This window comes from Oryctolagus cuniculus, chromosome 20 (genome assembly GCF_051225735.1).
Source record: "Oryctolagus cuniculus isolate XC-2025 breed Fujian yellow rabbit chromosome 20, ASM5122573v1, whole genome shotgun sequence".
Taxonomy (NCBI): domain Eukaryota; kingdom Metazoa; phylum Chordata; class Mammalia; order Lagomorpha; family Leporidae; genus Oryctolagus; species Oryctolagus cuniculus.
In genome coordinates, this window is record NC_142886.1 from 15,348,972 (window position 1) to 15,369,515 (window position 20,544).

The 20,544-nt window shown below is 50.7% G+C and overlaps 2 protein-coding genes across 12 annotated transcripts in view; one reads left to right on the forward strand and one right to left on the reverse strand.

Moving 5' to 3' along the window:
- Nucleotides 1–5,448, reverse strand: part of JKAMP (JNK1/MAPK8 associated membrane protein) — a 30,215-nt gene extending 24,767 nt beyond the window's left edge. For 2 of the 8 annotated variants that reach the window (XM_089322485.1, XM_089322483.1), the window contains exon 1: nucleotides 5,114–5,251. Coding sequence is in view for 1 of the 8 variants with exons in the window: in XM_017349412.4 (XP_017204901.3) it covers nucleotides 603–606 (4 nt within the window). In the remaining 7 variants the exon portion in view is untranslated. Of the gene's footprint in view, nucleotides 1–288; nucleotides 761–5,041; nucleotides 5,061–5,113; nucleotides 5,252–5,325 lie in introns of those variants that run through there. The other 6 variants (XM_089322481.1, XM_089322484.1, XM_017349412.4 and 3 more) reach the window with 6 other exon arrangements.
- A 9,376-nt stretch (nucleotides 5,449–14,824) lies between these two features.
- Nucleotides 14,825–20,544, forward strand: part of FNTB (farnesyltransferase, CAAX box, subunit beta) — a 90,881-nt gene continuing 85,161 nt past the window's right edge. For all 4 annotated transcript variants that reach the window (XM_008271856.5, XM_051826397.3, XM_089322487.1 and 1 more), the window contains exon 1: nucleotides 14,825–16,119. In XM_008271856.5, the coding sequence (XP_008270078.2) occupies nucleotides 15,976–16,119 (144 nt within the window). In that variant the 5' untranslated portion in view covers nucleotides 14,825–15,975. The remainder of the gene's footprint in view (nucleotides 16,120–20,544) is intronic.

The window sequence follows — 20,544 nt, forward strand, 5'->3', positions numbered from 1 at the left end:
AAAACGTGCATTGTGCAAAAAACAGGTTTCAAAAATTTTTGCACCACAAGAAACGTGTCTTCTAACCCCAGTTTCCGCGAACTTCCTGATCTATCTTCCTACACTGGAATATAAATAATCCAAGGTCTCTCAAAGCCCAGGGTCTGAAAACCAGTGCAACAAACAAAGCAAGAGCCCATCACGTTCCAAAGGAAACTCCGGCTCCCAGCGCTCGCTGAGGCGGAGGACGGCGACGACTTTACGGCGCGACCGCCGAGCCTCCCCGGGAGGGACCTCCTACACCCGCACCTGCGGCCGCGGCCGAACCCGGTCAACTCTGCAGCCAGCGGCGGCGGCGGCCCCTCCGGTCCGTGCGCACTACCGCTGTCCTCGGAGGAAACACAGCGGCCGAGGGCACACTTCCGACCGGACAGCCAGAGGCCCGGCCTCCCGTGGGCGGCCAACGCGCCAGGAGCAGCGACCACCCCGACCCCGGCAAGAGTCCGGGCCGGAAGGGCGGCAAGGGGCGAGCAGGCGCCGCGCCCAGCCCAGCCCGGACCTGCCGCGCAGCCAAGAAGCCGCGGCGAAGACAGGCGCTCCCCCGACCCTCGGCGCCCCCTCACCCATGAGCCGCTCCTAGGCTTCTGGCAGTCGCTCCAGGGTCAGCGGATGCGGCTGGAACGCCCCGACATCCGGGCCACAGCAGCCTCGCTGGCTCCGCCTCCTGGTAACCTAGGCGACCGCGCCGCAGCCCCACCCACTTCCTGGTCTCGGCCACGCCCCCTGAGGCTGCCGTGCGTCCTGCCCCTTTGGGGGCGTCGCGAGCTTAAAAGCCAGCGCTGCGGGGCCCGCGTCAGCATCCACTGCTGTGCAGCCAGCCTGTCTGTGCTTCGCTTAGCTCACGGGGTTTGGGGTGCGGATTGAGAGATGAGCTAGTTAGGATTTTTATATGTGAGATATATAGCCGGCATGGAAACACTGTGGGGTGCTAGATGACTGGAGTTCTGTAGGCGCGTGGCGCCGTGAGAAGACTGTGCGGTTCCCTGGTACAGGTGCCCGTGTGCCATGGAAACCTTGTGTAGGATGGGCATCCGTACCAAGGGGCGATCCCTGTCGGGCCGGCCTCTGGTCTGGGTGTCTGAGACTCCCTGTACTGTCCCCAGGAAGGCTGCGCCCCAGAGCGAGCTGGGAGCTGACTGAGCAGGGCAGGTGCAGTTATCCCTCCTTCCCCTTAAAGGCCCTGAACGTCATCTGCGGAAAAGCTTGGTCCTGAATCTCCCGGAGGATTTGGATTCCAGCACAGCTTCGTGTGAAGGTCGCAGACGTAGCCCAGGCGGTTCTCAGCCTTAGAGCGAGGAGCGGCAGCTGCAGGCTGCCCTGGGCACGCCGATGCCGCGTCCCTCTTTAGGAGAGACCGGTGACACGTCCCTGAGGGCGACAGTGCTGATGTCGGATTCCTCTAAGTGTAAGTGATTCAGTGTGTCTGACGTGCTTAGCTTGGAAACTGACACCCAGTGCAGTACATAAAAATGTCCATTATGTTATCTTCAGTCTCGGGTTTCAGAGGACTGTGTGCCCCAAGTGTTGTATACAAAATACAGTGGTTTGCTATATCGTGAGATCATCGGATAGAGGGATCCCTAACTCAAAATTCGATATTCAGAAAAACTAAACCCTAAAGACAGCTGTATTAGGATGATTGTTGGCCTTGTTAAAGGACTCGTTATGGGTAGATTACTAAATGTAAATTAACTAATTCCACGGTAGCTTTTATTTACTGAGTAGATGCATCAGTCAGCTCTGTTAGCACATTTACAATGTGGTTCCATCACAAGAATTCTACATACTTAACTTTTCAGGGCTTTCATATCCCATTATATAAAATGAGATGTTCATATAGGATGAAACAAAATTTAAAAACAAAAACCCCCAACCCTAATTTAGTGGTTCTCAAACCTTGTGGTCTCAGGACCACTTTATGCCTTAAGATTTGAGGACTCCTGTGGCCAGCGCCATGGCATGGTGGGTAAGGCTGCAGCCTGCCATGCCAATGTCCCATATGGGTGCCAGTTCTAGTCCTGGCTGCTGGGACTAGGCTGCCTGGGAAAGCAGTAGAAGATGGCCCAAGTCCTTGCGCCCCTGCACCCACATAGGAAGACCTGGAGGAAGCTCCTGGCTCCTGGCTTCGGATCGGCGCAGCTCTGGCCGTTGCGGCCATCTGGGGAGTGAACCAGCAGATGCACCTCTCTCTCTGCCTCTCCTTTTCTCTCTGTGTAACTGACTTTTAAATTAAAAAAAAAAAAAAAAAACCATAGGGGTAGGCAACTGGCCCAGCAGTTAAGACGTTCTGTCTCACATCAGAGAGCCTAGTTTGATCTGGCTCCTGGTTCCTTCTTCCTGCTAATGCAGACCCAGGGAGGCAGTGGTAATGGCTCAAGTAATTAGGTTCCTGCCGTGCACATGGACAACCTGGACTGCATTCCTGGCTGCTGGCTTTAGTCCCAGCCCAGCTCACTGACATCCGGGGGTTGAACCAGTGCATAGGAGCGCTCTCTATCTACCTCTGTCTTTCTGCCTTCAAATTAAAAAAGAAAGTCAAAAACCAAGAGAAGATACTTTGCATATTTACTATATGAAGAATTAAAGATTCTTATTCATGACTTCATTTAAAAATTCAGAAACCCAGGGGCAGGTGTTTGGCAGAGCAGTGTAGTTGCTGCTTGGGAGGCCCGTGTCACACATCAGTTTGGGTTCAAGTTCTGGGTTCAAATCCAGCTTCCTACAAATATGCACCCTATCAGGCAGCAGGAGGTGACTCAGGTAGTTGGGCCCTACCCCCCATTTGTGAGCCCAGATTGAGCTCCAGGCTCCTGGCTTCCACCTGGCCCGGACCCAGTTTTTGTGGGTACTGGGGAGTTTACCAATTGATAGAAAATCTTTCCCTCTACCTTTCAAATCAATTACATAAACAAATAAAATTAAACAACAAACCCATTACACATTCACATATAAATGAAATTTTGTGAAAATAACTCTAAGAGGAGATTTCAAAAAGTTCATGGAAAATGGAATTAAAAGATAATCTTATTTTGGTGCAATTTTTTTTCTAAAATCCTCAGATAGTTTTTTTTTCCACAAAATGCATTTTCCATGAGCTTTTTGAAAATCGTTATTTGCCAAAAGAAACAAAAACATTAACAAGAAAAGTGGCATTGTTTTACTTTTTAAAAGTGTATATATATACTGTCGCTCCCCGTCTTTATGGAGGAACGACACAGGACCCTGCGCTGTTCTTTTGTCTGCTCGGCCCTCCCCGGGTTTGCTGCTGGTTCTTCCCGGGTGGGCTACCATCCCTTCCACCTCCGTGGAAGGGCGGTTCCCCCTGCCACATTCCCCACTTCCGCAGGGGAGCGGCACACCGCCGGCCGGCTCTCTCGGGGGCTGCTCAGATGTTCCTCAGGTGTTCCCCTTAGATGTTCCTGGTGCATGTTGTCTCTCTCCTCCTTTATAGTCCTTTTCCACCAATCCCAACTCTGCTACCCACACGCCGAGTATGCTGCTCTCCTCCAATCAGGAGCAGGTCCTGCAGTTTATTGGTTGAACTGGAGGCAGCTGTATAGAAGCTGTTTCTCCCTTCTCAGCGCCATATTGTGGGAGAGCAGATGCATAGAATAAGTCTTAATTCCAGTAACTCAGTCCAGTCCGGGTTGCTCCCCACACATACATATATATTTATATTATTTATTTGAAAGGCAGAGTTACAGAGAGAGAGAGAGAGAGAGAAAGAGAGATCTTCTATCTGGTGGTTCACTCCCCAAATGGCCACATTGGCTGGAGCCAGGCTAGACTGAAGCCAGGAGCCAGGAGCTTCTTCTGGGTCTCCCACATAGGTGCAGGGGCCCAAGGACTTGGACCATCTTCCGCTGCTTTTCCAGGCCATAACAGAGAGCTGGATTGGATTGGAGCAGCTGGGACTTGAACTGGTGCCCACATGGGCTCAGTGCTGCAGGTGGCAGTTTAACCTGCTGCACCACAGCAGCAGCCCATTTTACACTTTGGCAAACCTCCCTCACGTCTGGTTTAACACAAGACACAAGATTCTCACATGCGCTGCTGTAGTCACTTGATCACCCATCAGGTAGCCTCTAGAGAACTTCCCTGTGCACTCAAGAGAATGCAAGTGAAAAACAAATGCTTTCTTTCCTTTCTTTTTCTTTTCTTTTTTTTCTTTAGATTTATTTATTTGAAAGTCAGAATTAGAGAGTGAGAAGGAGAAGCAAAGAGAGAGAAAGAGAGATCTTTGATTTGCTGGTTCACACCCCAAACGGCCGCAATGGCCAGGGCTGGGCCAGGTGGAAGCCAGGAGCCAGGAGCTTCATCTGAGTCTCCCTTGTGGGTGCAGGGGCCCAAGGACTTGAGCCATCTTCCCTTGCTTTCCTAAGCCATAACAGGGACCTGGGTCAGAGGTGGAACAACCAGGACTCAAACCAGTACCCATGTGAGATGCCACTGTTGTGGCTGGCATCTTTACCTGCTACGACATAACTCCCACCAATGTCTTAGTTTTCTTATGAACATAGTTTCGACTTTGGGAATGCATTGAAATGATTTTGGTGCCAGCGCTGCGGCTCACTAGGCTAATCCTCTGCCTCCCGGTCGGGGCGCCGGATTCTGTCCTGGTTGCCCCTCTTCCAGGCCAGCTCTCTGCTGTGGCCAGGGAGTGCAGTGGAGGATGGCCCAAGTGCTTGGGACCTGCACCCCATGGGGGACCAAGAGAAGCACCTGGCTCCTGCCATCGGATCAGCACAGCGCGCTGGCCGCGGCAGCCGTTGGAGGGTGAACCAATGGCAAAGGAAGACCTTTCTCTCTGTCTCTCTCTCTCTCACTGTCCACTCTGCCTGTCCAAAAAAAAAAAAAAAAAAAAGAAAGAAAGAAAGAAATGATTTTGGTGACCCCCATGGGATCCAAAGAGCACACTTTGAGCTTCAGCATCCTAGTTGAACAGAACTTTTTATAAGCCTCTTTTAAAATTCCCCTCTGAGAGCTGAGAGAGAAAACTTACCCAGCAGGCAGCTCAGCCCGTTCAGCCTCCTAAGCAGCACATTTGCAACCCAGAACTGAAGGCGTCACTCACCCGCACGGCACTCCCTGTGAACACGGAGCCGGTCGCACTGCTTCTGAAGGCTCTGGTTTGGTTCAGTCCCAGAAGTCCTTTATGATACTGCAGAGCAACCCGGGCTGTCACTCCCGAGCCAGTAGGGCTCCTGTCAACCTGAGCCAAAGGAAACAAGCAAGTTCCAGGTCCCCGTGACTTACCTCTCGTGCCTAAAATCACAGTTTTAATACCTGTTCATCTGCAAACACACAGAGGTTGGTGGTTGGGTCCTCGGTGTAAGCATCTTTTCCATCTGTTAATATAGTTCCATACAGGAAGGCAAGGTCCTCACTGTCAGGGTGGTGAATTTTAAACTGAAAGCAATAAAAAGAAACTATCAGCCACACATGAAAATGATTTTTTTAAATTGAGAGACAGGGAGAAAGCGAGAGCTCACCCTCCCTAAATGCCTGCTGCAGTGGCTAGGAGAGGGATGGACCCAGGAGCCGGGAGCTTAATCCAGGTCTTCTGTGTGTGGCGGGAACAGTGACTTGAGCCATCACTTGCTGCTTCACAGGGTCTGCATTAGCAGGTGGAGTCAGGGTACGAACCTCGGCGCTCTGATACGGGGTGCAGGTGTCTTAATTGGCATCTTAACCGCTAGGCCAAGCACCCAATCCCAAACCAATACTTTGACTCAGATGCTTTGAGCCCCTCCATGGAGCCATCCTACTCACAGGCTTTACTAGGGAACCGTGCTATTTTATACACATCTCCAAAGCACACGCTCTTAGGAGCACTGGCCCGGATGCCCAGGCCACAGGCTGCGGAGCGGAGGCCACAGTACTCTATCCTGAGGAGCATGAAGGGGAGAACGTGGAGAATCAGGTGGGAGTGGCCAGAGCTGAAGGTAATACCAGTGATGGAGGAGACAGGTCGGTGAGAGGCTGTGAGCCGGAAGCTTGCAAGAAAGCAGCAGCAGTCTGCACCCGCAATCGACTAAGTGGTTCCACTGCCTGATCCATCCGTGATGTCTTTTCTATCAAAGTCCACCGCCTTGGCCTTACCAGCTGTATGAGAAGTTCAAGCTTTAATGAGAAGCTCGAAAGTGCTCTTATAATTAACAAAGCTATGTCTTTTCGCTCGATTGCACTAAAAATCAGGTGAAATTATTTTGTGCCAAATGGTTAAATTATTCGCTATCACCTTGGTGGAGCAGAAAACTGATGTATATTTGGAAGATATTATGATAAAATACTTCCACATGTTGGTACTGACACCCCCAGGAAAGGTGTGATTTAGAAAAGTAATTGTACTATATATTTTCATTTTGTTATTTAAGTTATACATTGTGTTAGGTTAAACCCTCAAAAATGTTAAATTGTCCCTTAATAATTATTAGTGCAGTAATTAGCACACTACAGTAATTGTTACCACTAATTTTCATGTTTTTTTTTTTTTTTCGCTACTAACAGTTAAACCTTTACATGCCGCCGGCGGCGCCGCTCACTAGGCTAATCCTCCGCCTTGTGGTGCTGGCACACCGGGTTCTAGTCTCGGTCGGGGCACCGGATTCTGTCCCGGTTGCCCCTCTTCCAGGCCAGCCCTCTGCTGTGGCCCGGGAGTGCAGTGGAGGATGGCCCAAGTGCTTGGGCCCTGCACCCCATGGGAGACCAGGAGAAGCACCTGGCTCCTGCCATCGGATCAGCGCGGCACTGGCCGCAGCAGCCATTGGAGGGTGAGCCAACGGCAAAGGAAGACCTTTCTCTGTCTCTCTCTCTCACTGTCCACTCTGCCTGTCAAAAAAAAAAAATCTTTATATGCCAAGGCACTCAAATATTGTGTGTGTTTTCTTTACAGGTTCTGATTCCAAACATCTTTTAATTCCAGTTTCCCTTTTGAAATACCATCCTGAGTGAACATTGCTCTCACTGTCCATCCTGAGTGAACATTGCTCTCACTGTCTCATCAGATAATCTTTTTTTGTTGTTTGTTTGTTTTTAAGATTTATTTAGTTGAAAGTCAGTTACACAAAGAGAGGAGAGACAGAGAGAGATCTTCCATCTGATGGTTCACTCCCCAGTTGGCTGCAATATCTGGAGCTGCGCCGATCTGAAGCCAGGAGTCAGGAGCTTCTTCCAGGTCTCCCATGCGGGTGCAGGGGCCCAAGGACTTGGGCCATTTTCTACTGCTTTCCCAGGCCATAGCAGAGAGCTGGATCAGAAGTGGAGCAGCTGGGTCTCAAACCGGTGCCCATATGGTATGCTGGTACCTGTCGCTCCCCATCTTCGTGGAGGAACGACACAGGACCCTGCGCTGTTCTTTTGTCTGCTCGGCCCTCCCCGGGTTTGCTGCTGGTTCTTCCCGGGTTGGCTACCGACCCTTCCACCTCCGTGGAAGGGTGGTTCCCCCTGCCACTTTCCCCACTTCCGCGGGGGAGCGGCACACCACCAGCCGGCTCTCTCGGGGGCTGCACAGGTGCTCCTTCAGATAGATGTTCCTCTTAGATGTTCCTGGTGCATGTTGTCTCTCTCCTCCTTTATAGTCCTCTTCCACCAATCCCAACTCTGCTACCCACACGCCGAGTACACTGCTCTCCTCCAATCAGGAGCAAGATCAGCTCCTGCAGCTCAGTCAATCAAATTGGCGAGAGGCAGCTGCGTAGAAGTTGTTACTCCCTTCTCAGCGCCATATTGTGGGAGAGCAGATGCATAGAATAAGTCTTAATTCCAGTAACTTAGTCTAGTCCGAGTTGCTCCCCACAGGTACCCGCTACACCACAGCGCTGGCCCCAAATAATCTTCTTTATGTACACATCTGTCTCTGGGCCAAATATCCCCTTTCTAGAATAACACCAACCGTACTGGAATAGAGTCCACCCTAATGAGCACACATGACCTTTACTGCGTGAAGCTCACATTTTGAAATAATGTCAAACCCTAATATCCCGAGGTTAGGACTTTAACAGGTGAACTTGGGGAGCGGTGTGGGTGGAGCAGGATACAACCCAACACATGCCACTCAGTGAACCCAAGCAAAAGACGGCTTGTTCTCTTGATCTCAGCACCAGTGCCTTGCTTGTGCTGGTCACACAGAAGCTAGGACAGTTGGACATCTATCTGATGGGGAAATAAAGATAGGATCTAAAACTGAACATAGCGACCTGAAACTTTTCAAGAATGACAGGAACAGGAGATGTGCAGGGTCTCCTCCTGAACTGTGTGGGAGCCCTGATGCTGCTTGTCTGGGGCTTGGAAGGCTGAAGTCTTGAAGTCTTGCCTGCAGGTGCACAGTCCTGTAACCATCAGGGACTCTCAGATACAGACTCTACTGACCTTCTGTTGGCAAAAACTCCTTGGCTATACATGTTAGACCAACCATCCCAAGTTAGCTTTCAAAATATTCCCTACTGAGCATATTTCATTTTCTCCCCCCCCCTTTTTTTTTTTGACAGGCAGAGTGGACAGTGAGAGAGAGAGAGAGAGAGAGAGAGAGAGAAAAAGGTCTTCCTTTGCCGTTGGTTCACCCTCCAATGGCCGCCGTGGCCGGCGCGCTGCGGCCGGCGCACCGCACTGATCTGATGGCAGGAGCCAGGTACTTCTCCTGGTCTCCCATGGGGTGCAGGGCCCAGGCACCTGGGCCATCCTCCACTGCACTCCCTGGCCACAGCAGAGAGCTGGCCTGGAAGAGGGGCAACCGGGACAGAATCTGGTGCCCCAACCGGGACTAGAACCCAGTGTGCCGGCGCCGCAAGGCAGAGGATTAGCCTAGTGAGCCGCGGCGCCGGCTTTCATTTTCTTTTTCCCTTTAAATGTTTAATCTTGGCACAGGCTCTGTAACCCTAAAGTGATCAGCCTGTGTGCAGCAAAACCTTGTGTGCAAGCGAAAGACAGGGTGAGTGTTCAGTGGAGAGAATGAATTCTATTTACTCTTGAGTTTTGTAACTTTGTTTGTTGGGAATTATCTGGGAAGATGTATTTATTCCCCTTTATGGGTATGCAGCGTGCAGGATTTCTGGAAGAGCCTTGTTTCACAGCAGGCACTGGACCTGAAGATTAGGGAGCACTTTAGTCCCGTATGACATGAGAACTTTGTAATGAGGTATTTTTCATGAAAGCCACACTTCACCACAGTATGTCACAACATGTTATCTTTTTTTTTTTTTTTTTTAGCAGGCAGAGTGGACAGTGAGAGAGAGAGACAGAGAGAAAGGTCTTCCTTTGCCGTTGGTTCACCCTCCAATGGCCGCCGCGGCCGGCGCGCTGCAGCCGGCGCACCGCGCTGATCAGATGGCAGGAGCCAGGAGCCAGGTGCTTTTCCTGGTCTCCCATGGGGTGCAGGGCCCAAGCACCTGGGCCATCCTCCACTGCCCTCCCTGGCCACAGCAGAGAGCTGGCCTGGAAGAGGGGCAACCGGGACAGAATCCGGCGCCCCGACCGGGACTAGAACCTGGTGTGCCGGTGCCGCAAGGCGGAGGATTAGCCTAGTGAGCCGAGGCGCCGGCCTTTTTTTTTTTTTTTTTTGGACAGGCAAAGTGGACAGTGAGAGAGAGAGACAGAGAGAAAGGTCTTCCTTTTCCCGTTGGTTCACCCCCCAGTGGCCGCTGCGGCCGGTGCACCGCGCTGATCTGATGGCAGGAGCCAGGTGCTTCTCCTGGTCTCCCATGAGGGTGCAGGGCCCAAGCACCTGGGCCATCCTCCACTGCATTCCCGGGCCACAGCAGAGAGCTGGCCTGGAAGAGGGGCAACCGGGACAGAACTGGCACCCCGACCGGGACTAGAACCTGGTGTGCCAGCACTGCAGGCGGAGGATTAGCCTAGTGAGCCGCGGCGCTGACCTCAGCATGTTATCTTGGTGAGAGAATTTTCTCTTTGCCAAACTGTGATTGTAACCTTTTCTCTCACGTTGACTGTGCCCTCTCCCTTGTCTCAAGCTCCTAAAATAATATGTTGGATTGTTAACCAGACCAGCCGGCTGCCCAGTTAAGGGGGTAGGAGAGACATTGGAATGCTTCATTCTGGCTTTGTTTTCCTGTAAGTGGCACGTTTATCTTCTCTGGGATTTATGTTATCATTTTAGAAAATTACACTCATTTACACCTAAACATAGTTAAAGCAAGCAAAATGTATCCCTGTCACTTTTCACACATGTGTAACTGTGGTTCCAAATAACAAGATCACCCCTCTCCTGACACGCACGGAAGTTAGCTCTGCTGGAAGCCTCACCTTGTCAGGTGAATTTGCAAGTTGAGTTTTCACAGTGCGTATCCCTGCTTAATGTGCAGGTAGTTGTCCCCTGCTCAGGGCAGACCAGCATTAGTGGTATTAGGGGACCATGGCACTGCCTCACAAAAATCCACTGTCAAATTTCAGGCATTCTGGGAACCAGTTACTAAATACAGACAGTATTAATAACTAAGGTATATTCCAGGGGGCCGGTATTGTGGTGCAGTGGGTTAGGCTGTCTCCTGTGACGTAGGCATCTCATACAAACTCTGGTTTAGTTCTGACTGCTCCACTTATGGTCCATCTGCTGATGCACCTGGGAAAGAAGTGGAGGATGGCCCATGTGCTTGGGCCCCTGCCAGGTACTTGGGAGACCTGGACACAGTTCCAGGCTCGTGGCTTCAGTCTGCCCCAGTCCCGGCTGCCACAGCCATTTGGGGAGTGAATCAGTGGATGGAAAATCCCTCTCTCTGTCTCTTTCTCTCTCTCTGTAACTCTGCCTTTCAAATAAATAAATTGACTTAAAAATTAAAGCAAATTCCATATATTGAAAATAAAGGTGGGCCAGCGCCGCGGCTCATTAGGCTAATCTTCCGCCTAGCGGCGCCGGCACACCCGGTTCTAGTCCCGGTCGGGGCGCCGGATTCTGTCCCAGTTGCCCCTCTTCCAGGCCAGCTCTCTGCTTGGCCAGGGAGTGCAGTGGAGGATGGCCCAGGTGCTTGGGCCCTGCACCCCATGGGAGACCAGGAAAAGCACCTGGCTCCTGCCATCGGATTAGCGCGGTGTGCCGGCCGCAGCGCGCCGGCCACGGCGGCCATTGGAGGGTGAACCAACGGCAAAAGGAAGACCTTTCTCTCTGTCTCTCTCTCTCACTGTCCACTCTGCCTGTCAAAAAAAAAATAAATAAATAAAATAAAAAAAAGAAAATAAAGGTGATAAACAAATCATCACCTGTTAATTGTTACTACATTTCACCATCATCTGTGTTTTTGAGGCTTTGTCTGAATGGCAGGTGCTGCTGCGTAACTCTTCCCAACTCCACATTCAAGGACATCCTGTTAACCCTCCAAAATCCACCGTGGTGGGGTGTCTGTGTCTCAGCCCTTGCTGACCTCTGATCCCCTTACATTTGTGGTTAAATAGTCCCCTACCTGGTATGCAAGGCTCTGTTTTTTTTTTTTTTTTTGGACAGGCAGAGTGGACAGTGAAAGAGAGAGAGAGAGAGAGAGAGAGAGAGAGAGAAAGGTCTTCCTTTGCTGTTGGTTCACCCTCCAATGGCCGCCGTGGCCGGCGCGCTGCGGCCGGCGCACCGCGCTGATCCAATGGCAGGAGCCAGGTGCTTCTCCTGGTCTCCCATGGGGTGCAGGGCCCAAGTACTTGGGCCATCCTCCACTGCACTCCCTGGCCACAGCAGAGAGCTGGCCTGGAAGAGGGGCAACCGGGACAGAATCTGGCGCCCCGACTGGGACTAGAACCCGGTGTGCCGGCGCCGCAAGGCGGAGAATTAGCCTAGTGAGCCGCAGTGCCGGCCAAGGCTCTGTATTTTTCTCCTGTGACTGCATTTTGCTGTTTGACTGTAGAAATAGAGCTCCACGGTATGCAACATTGTCTCAACTTGGGCAGAAGGAAAGGTGGCCACTAGATCCTGGGCTGACAAGAACCCAGATCCTTACTGGGTTTGGAAGCTGAGCATTTTCTCTCCAACAGGAAAGAAAAGCCTGATGGTAGGTTTAGCGGGAGGTAGTATAGTGACTTTGAACCTGGACGAGAAGGAAGTCAGCCTGCAGATACCGTAGGTATCACCTGAGGCCTTTATGCCATTCCAGTCTTGTCTTTGGAACCTTCCTGAGTGCTTCTCCCTGCTACTGGAGTGGCAGCTGTCTGTGAGATCCCATCAGCCGATGTCTTCAGGATTTTAGACTTGTGACTTGGAATTGAGTGGGAGCAGAGGAAAATGAAAGGCCACCACAAAGCACACCAAACACCGGAGTAGGGAAAAGGTTTCTTGTCGGGTGGGGGGAAGCCGACAGGCTGTCTCCCTGCAAGAGAGAACAGCAGCAGCCTGTACTAGAACAGGTCTTATAGAGCTTTGCAGAGGTAAGGAAGTGGGAGCAGCAAAACCTGCTAGGGTGGGGTAGAGCTGAAGCTTGTGATTGGGCCATTTGGTCACCTGACTTCTAGTGAGCCAGGCTGGGCTTAGTACCATTTTACTAAGATGCTCTGATGTGTCTCTGGTATACCCAGAATGTCTGTTACTATCTTACCTTCTCCAACCCCAACCCTCAACAAATTAACCTCGAGGCATTATAATCCTGGTGTAGTCCTTTTGATGTCAACCTTGAGAATCAAGAGCACTTCTACTACTTCCAAAGGTAATAGTGTTTGCCTACAACCACGACTTTACCACCGGTCCTATGGAGGTTTCTGTGATGAATAAGCACACCCAGTAAGAACGCCTTTTCTCATGAACTCCTTCAGATCCAGTGTCAGAAATAAGACAAGCACACACAGGCGTATGTGTGGCAGGTTCTTTCCAACTTGCTGCTCCCTCACCCCGGGGGCTTCACCCATGTCATTCACCTGGATGACTCCTCATTTACTCGGAGGGTGGGCCTGGCCAAGCAGTTAATTCGTTCCTCTCATAGACTGTTACTTTCCTTCCTAGTATTTATTGCAAATCTTCATATCCCAGGATATCTTAGAATGTTCTTTGAAAAATAGAATTTGAAGGTTATTTTGGTGCAAAAAAAATTGAAGTGCACGCGTATACTGTAAAACTGCCACAAAACACACCAAACACCAGAGTAAGGGAAAGGGTTTATTGGTGGGGAAACCCATCAGACCAAAGGGAAGGGGTGAAGAAGGAAAAGAGGGAGAAGAATGGTGCTGGCTCCATGGTGTAGTAGGTTAACCCTCTGCCTGCAGTGCCAGCATGCCATATGGGTGCTGGTTCTAGTCCCGGCCGCTCCTCTTCTGACCCAGCTCTCTGCTATGGCCTGGGAAAGCAGTAGAAGATGGCCCAAGTGCTTGGGCCCCTGCACTTGATCCAGAAGAAGCTCCTGGCTCCTGGCTTTGGATCAACTCAGCTCTGGCCATTGCAGCCAATTGGGGAGTGAACCAGTGGACGGAAGACCTTTCTCTCGATCTCTTCCTCTCACTCTCTTCCTCTCACTGTCTGTAATTTTACCTCTCAAATAAATAAAATCTTAAAAAAAAAAAAAAGAGGGAGGAGAGCATAAGAGAGAGATCAAGAGACAGAGTGAGAGAAAGCCACGTGTTCAGGAACAGGTCCCCTTAAAAACTTTGCAGTGGGGGCGGGGCAGGCAGGGAAGTAGGAGCAGCAAATCCCATTAGGATGGGGTTGGAGCTGACACAAGTGGTTGGGCCATGGGGTCACCTGGCTTTCAGCAATTGCGGCAGGGGGTTAGAGCCTAGGATGGTGTCTGGGGGTTGTAAATCCCGCCACAAATAAGACTGCACCATTTTACTAATATATACAGTCTTCAAAAAGGCCATGGAAAAAGTATATCATGAAAAATCTATAGGCATGGATTTCAGCTTTTTTATCCAAATAAACCTACATTTTTTAATCCCATTTCCTTGAGCTTTTTGAAGTGCCCTCATCTTTATCATGATGTTCATTTCCTCAGCTCTGTCATCCCACAGAGATTAAGTTTCCCAAAGGCAGGGGTCTTGTTAGTTCTTCTCCAGGGTCTGGCACAATGCCTGGTATGCAGTAGGTGCTCATAATGTCTGCTGACTGATTATTTCTTTGGTTGCTTCACTCACACTTGTTTCTTCTATTGCACTTTGGTTTCTGGTACTGCACGGAAACCACCAACGAGCAGGAGGAAATTATAACGTCCCTGCCCCCATCCCTGAACACTAAGATGGCAATTCTGTTGAAAACCTGCTGGCTTCTCCTGGAGGGAGCCAAGTGCCCAAATAATTCTATTAGCGTTACAGGAAAACGGCGGCGGAGGACACATTATTACCTCGGTTCTTTGTCTCCTATGGAAGAAGAATTTCCAAGTGGAAGAGCAGAGAGATTTAAAAAGCAAGATTTATTAGAGTCAAAGTCCTCCAGCCAGAGCAGAACGGAGGGAGGCTCCCAAGAGAGGGAAAAACCCCAGAGTGGTTTTTTGATTGACATTCAGTTACAAGACCCACCAACAGACCTGATTTATAATTCTTTTTTTTTTAACTTTTATTTAATGAATATAAATTTCCAAAGTACGATTTATGGATTACAATGGCTTCCCCCCCATACCGTCCCTCCCACCCGCAACCCTCCCCTTTCCCACTCCCTCTCCCCTTCCATTCACATCAAGATTCATTTTCGATTATCTTAATATATAGAAGATCAGCTTAGTATACATTGAGTAAGGATTTCAACAGTTTGCTCCCACACAGAAACATAAAGTGAAAAATAATAGATGATTTTTTTTAAATGATGATGAAATCAGATCAGACCTATTGTCATGTTTAATCCCAGTGAGAGTCAAGTTGGGAGTTGATAATTTTTTTTTTTTTTTTTTTTTTACAGAGGATCAGTTTAGTATACATTAAGTAAAGATTTCAACAGTTTGCACCCCCATGGAAACACAAAGTGAAATATATTGTTTGAGTACTCGTTATAGCATTAAATCTCAATGCACAGCACATTAAGGACAAAGATCCTTTATCCTAGATGGCTTGCTCGTGATAAAACAAAAAAATACATCCAGAAGAGTGGGATAGGTAACTGACTTTCACAATAAACTGTGAGCTCAGGGGCATGCAATGACCACGCCCTTGTATTCTCATGGAAAATTTGGAGGCTCCCAAGTTGCGGGCAGGCAAGCACTTCTGACCTGGCTAAGGATAATTTCTGGGGGGAAGCAAGCACTCTACACCCCAAATTCCCACTGGGATCACCCTGCCTGCCTATTAACCCACCTGACGCCTCACAGGGTCCAGGGTTGTGACGCAGTGGGTAAAGCTCCCACCCGCAATGCTGGCATCCCATACGGGTGCTGTTTCAAGTCCCAGCTGCTCCACTTCCGATCCTGCTCCACTGCCTGGGAAAGCAGCAGAAGATGGCCCAAGTGCTTGGGCTCCTGCACCCAGGAGGGAGACCCGGAAGAAGCTCCTGGCTCCTGGCTTCAGCCTGGCCAGTTAAGGGAGTGAACCAGTGCGCCAGTGGATGGAAGACCTCTTTCTCTGTCTCTCTTTCTCTCTCTCTCTGGCTCTAACTTTCAAACAAACAAATAAATAAATAATTTTCAAAAATTCTGTTAGTAAAATAATTTTTTTTTCAAAGCATGACTGAAGGCAATCAGGAGAGCTGTCAGAAATACTTTAAAAGTTACACTCATCGGGTTCTTGGGTTCCAGAAACTGCAAACTACTGCTTTGCAATTAAGTGAGAATTCGCAGAATGTTTAATTTGCATCCAGGGCCATCTCTCCAGGCCTCTGGGAAGCTAAGCTCTTGCAGCAGCTCGGCTGCCCAAGGGGGGGCGGCAGTATCCCAGTAACTCACTCCCAGACGGTGTGTAGGTGGGAGGAGAGCCATTCGCGTTCAAAACCTTTTTGACTCTCCCCGCTCCCCGTAGCGCCTTAGCCCGCTCGAGTTTCAATGCGCGTTGTTGCCTGCCGAAGCGGAGTCCTGTACACCGCCCGCCGCTCTTCTGACCATGGCTTCTCCGAGTTCCTTCACCTACTACTGCCCTCCATCTTCCAACCCTGTTTGGTCAGAGCCGCTGTACAGCCTGAGGCCGGAGCACGCGCGGGAGCGGTTGCAGGACGACTCGGTGGCAACAGTCACGTCCATAGAACAGGTGAGGTGGCAGGGCTGGGCGAGGCGGCTGCGCGGGGGCCTCTGGGAGCGGGAGTCCCGTCCGTCGGGCCGCCTGCGTGCGGGGCTCCCCGAGGAACTACGACTCCCACAGTGCACCGCGGCGCCTCCCCCCCCCCCCCACGGTGGGGCGCTCCTAGCGCCGGGGCTCCGGAGTGGAGCGTTTGTGGGGCCGGGGTGGGGAGGGGTCGTGGTCCAGGAGGGCTTCGCGGAGAGGACGGTCCCCGGGCTTCTGGGGGCTTGGAGAGCGGAGGCGCTCTTGTCCGTGCCGGGTGCAGGGAAGCAGGCACAGCGGGTCAGCCAGCCCGCTGCGTGCTGCCGGGCGGTCCTGCGGTGCATGGTGCGCTTTCCCCGCCGGCTAGCGGAGCGGAGAGCAGGGCCAGGCCGCGGCGAGCCGGGCCACAGTGTCAGTCCGAGTCCGAGCTCCAGGGGCCAGGGTCGGGGCCCGCCGCGTGGGTGTGCGTGGTCGTCGTCCAGCCCTTGCAGCGGCAGCTGTGTGTGTTGGACGCGGAGCCGACGTTAGTAACACAGAAATAAGACAGTCCCAGACCTCAGCACTGGCTGGGGAGGGCAGGAGGGGAAATAGCGCAGATGGGAAAGTGCCATAATGAAAGTGTGAATTTTGCTGTCTGTCCTCCAAGGCCTAGGAGTAGGATCCGACCTGTCGCTTTGTAAAGTGTTCGGGAGCTGAGCGGTGAACCGTGTGCTGTGCTGTCTTCCCCAGTTGGCGTCGTTCCCGATTTAGTTGTGGAGCTGTTTACCCATCTGTCACTGGGAGTGGTCAGGGTGATTCTGTTTAGCACTGACAAAGAAGCTGCTGGCCGCTTCCCAAAACAAGATCTCGTCCGTCAGTCTCCAGGCTTAACTTTGGAGGGACCTGCGGTGTCCACCATACATGAAGTTGGAAGCCTCTGGGCAAACGTAACTATATTGTAGAAGTATGTCTCAAATATAATTATATGTGTTATCCATTTATAACAAAAACAAGAGCTTGGATACATGGTTATACACACAGTAGCAAAGAAAAATGTGTATGTATGTGTGTATATATATACACACAAATTGTATATCTATAATTTGATAGAACATCCTTCTGCTAGTCACTCTCCAAATGGCCACAACAAAGCCAGGTTCCCTCCCCTCCCCCTGACTCTGGCTAGGAGCCGGAAACTCAGTCTGGGTCTCCCACTTGGGCGGCAGGACTCAATCACTTGAGCCATCATCTGTTGCCTCCCAGGGTGTCACTGGCCAGAAATTGGAATCTGGAGACAGAGCCAGGAATTGAACCTGGGTACGCCATTGTGGGAGGCAGGCATCTCAGTGACCAGGCTGAATGCCTGTTCCCAGAGAGTGTTTTAATTGGGGATTTATACTTTGTGGACTTTAGGGTGCAAAGGAAACCCTTATCCTTTGAATCTGCCTCCCCAGTTTAGTCACCCACCCTGTGTCCTACAAGAAGCCTTTTGCAGAAGATTACAGAGAGATCCATCAAGGAGAACCCACAGGATCTTTGCAGATTCCCGAGTGGTGGATTGTTGCGTTGACTCAGGCCAAGCCTTTTTCTTTTTATCTGACTTTGGACTATGGGGTTGCCTTTTTTTTGTAGTAAACTGAATTGACTCAGCAGATCAGGGGTACGGGTAGGATGCCAGCAGAGAAAAGGGAATTGGGAGCTCTTCTGTGAATTTCGAGACCGGTACACAGACGGCCAAAGTTCGAGGCAAACCAAAAGCAGGGATATTACCAGGAGCTTTTCTGGTCTACTTTCTCCTCAATATACTGCTTGCTTTCAGGAGAGTGTTGGAGCTTCTACCTGCTTAGTTCCTACTAGGAACACATCAACACTTACGTTCTGGTTAGCTGGGCATAACAAGTGATGGGAATATAGTAGAGATACCACAGGTTCTTGTCTGAAAAAATGGTAGACTATGGCCAGGGTTGGGAGTGGATGCTAGGTTCTGATATGGAACATTGATATTACAGAAAATCTTTGCAGTCGAGGCCCACAAGTATGATAGAGAGTAGAGGATCTTACATTTCTTTTCTGTGTTGTTACTCCAGCTCACACTGAAAATATATTTATTTGAAAGGCAGAGAGAGATGGGTCTGTCTTCCCTCTGCTGGCTCATTCCCCAAATCCCTGCAATAGCCAGGGCTGGGCCAGGCCAAAGCCAGGAGCCTAGAACTAACTTAATGTGGGTCTCTCAGGCAGGTGGCAGACATCCAACCATCCACTGCCTCCCAAGGTAACATTAGCAGGAAGCTGGAATTGGGTGCAGAGCCAGACTTAAACTCAGGCCCTTTGATATGAGTGTCCCAAGCGGTGTCTTGCTACACAGAACACCTGCCCCCAACTCACATTTTATTTAAGTCAGAGATAGATCTACCATCCACTAATTTACTCTCCAAATGGTCACAACAGCCAGGGCTGGGCCAGGTTGAAGGCAGGAGCCTGGAACTCCATTTGGGTCTACCACATGGGTGACAGGGGCTCAAGCACTTGGGCCATCTTCCACTGCCTTCCCAGGTGCATTAGCAGGGAGCTGGATCAGAAGCAGAGCAGCCGGGACTCAAACTGGTGCTCCCATGGGATGCCGGTGTCACGGGTGGCAGCTTTACCTGCTGTGCCACATTTCATCATTCAGTCCTTATATAGTTCACAGGTGAGACGATGGAGGCATAGAGAAATACCAGATTGGTAGGTTAGTGCTGGAACATTCATCAGAAATAATAACGTTGCTAGGCATTGTGTACGAGGATGCTAATGTTATTCTTTTGGTTTAGACTGAAACTTCTGTTTTATGCCCAGGGTCTTGCTGGCAACTCACTTTTTTTTTTTTTTTTAAGATTTATTTATTTATTTGAAAGAATTACAGAAAAGGAGAGGCAGAGACAGAGACAGAGAGGTCTTCCATCCATTGGTTCATTCCCTAAATAGCCACAACAGCCAGAGCTGTGCCAATCCAAAGCCAGAAGCCAGGAGCTTCTTCCAGGTCTCGCACGCGGGTGCAGGGGCCCAAGCAGTTGGGCCATCTTCCACTGCTTTCCCAGGCCACAGCAGAGAGCTGGATTGGAAATGGGGCAGCCAGGACCTGAACTGGGATGCTGGCACTGCAGGCAGCTTTACCTGCTAGGCCACAGCGCCAGCCCCAACAACTCACTTTTGTGTTATTACTGATTAATACAAGTGCTTGTTACCTGTTTTTACCTGATTATCAGGAGACTTTTTTATTTGTTCAACAATACTTTGATGATAGGAGTTAAACCTAGAAACATTGGAAAGAACCGTTAAGTCCTGGGTCTTTCATTGGTTCCACAAAAGGGTGCGTACCTTCTTTGTGCCAGGCATATGTCAGTGGACAAAGGAAGCCAGCCTGATGCCTTTGGGGACCTTTTGTTCCAGGTCAGGGAGGTGGTCTGAAAAAAGAGAAGTATCACCATCTATCCCCAGTGTGTTAGAGAGCAGTGCTGTGGAGAAAAACAAAGCAGGAGGAGTGGGATTGGCTATTCCAGGAATGGGTATGGGACAGATTTCCTCTGATGAACCTCTGATGAAGTGACATTTGACTGGAGACCTGAAATAAATGAGGGAACAAGCCATGCATGGATTAACAGAAGAGCATTTGGGGCAGAGCAAGCAGCATGTACAAAGGACCTGAGGCACGAGTGTGTCTGGTGAGTAGGGAGGTTAACAGGAGACTAGGAGGTGCGGTCAGGTCGTGGAGGGCCCTCCATAAGGTCATTGTAAGTACTTTAGAATGCTCCGAACAAGCTGGGCAGCTTCAGCGGACCCCCCTGATTCCCTGGGCTCTCTTCCGCCCTGGTCTGTGGATGTGCCCCAGGGGGCGCACCTGCAGTGGTGGGCTCCCTTGCCTGCCTGTTGGCTGCTGGCTGTATTAGGCCATGGGAAATATTGCGAGGAGGTGAGAGAGAGGGAGAAGAATGAGGTTGGCTAGCATCTTCTCCCTGCGGGGGGCGAGGTTGTGTGTGGGTGGAGTTCCCCTAGGAGCAGGGTCACACCTTCTCCACAGAGCTCTGGTCTCCCCCTCCACTGCTCACCCCACTTTCAGGCCTAGGAGGGATCAGCTGCCCCTGTGTTAGCAGCTCCAGATGCACATCTCCCTCATGGTTTCCCACACTTGCCCCACACCTCTGTTCGGAGTGCCCCTTGGATCACCCACTGGTACCATCTGTCTCCTGCCAAGACTCAGGTTGCTACATAGATCAGAGGGCCCTGAGCAGGGGCGTGGCATTAACAGCTCATGCAGGTTCCTGTGCAGGCTGGGTGCAGGGAGACCAGGTGGGAGGCTGCTGTAGTAGCCTGGGTGGGAGGTGATCGTGGTGCCCATAATGAGGACGGCCAGCTTCTGGATAGTTTTTTTTTTTTTTTTTAAAGATTTATTTATTT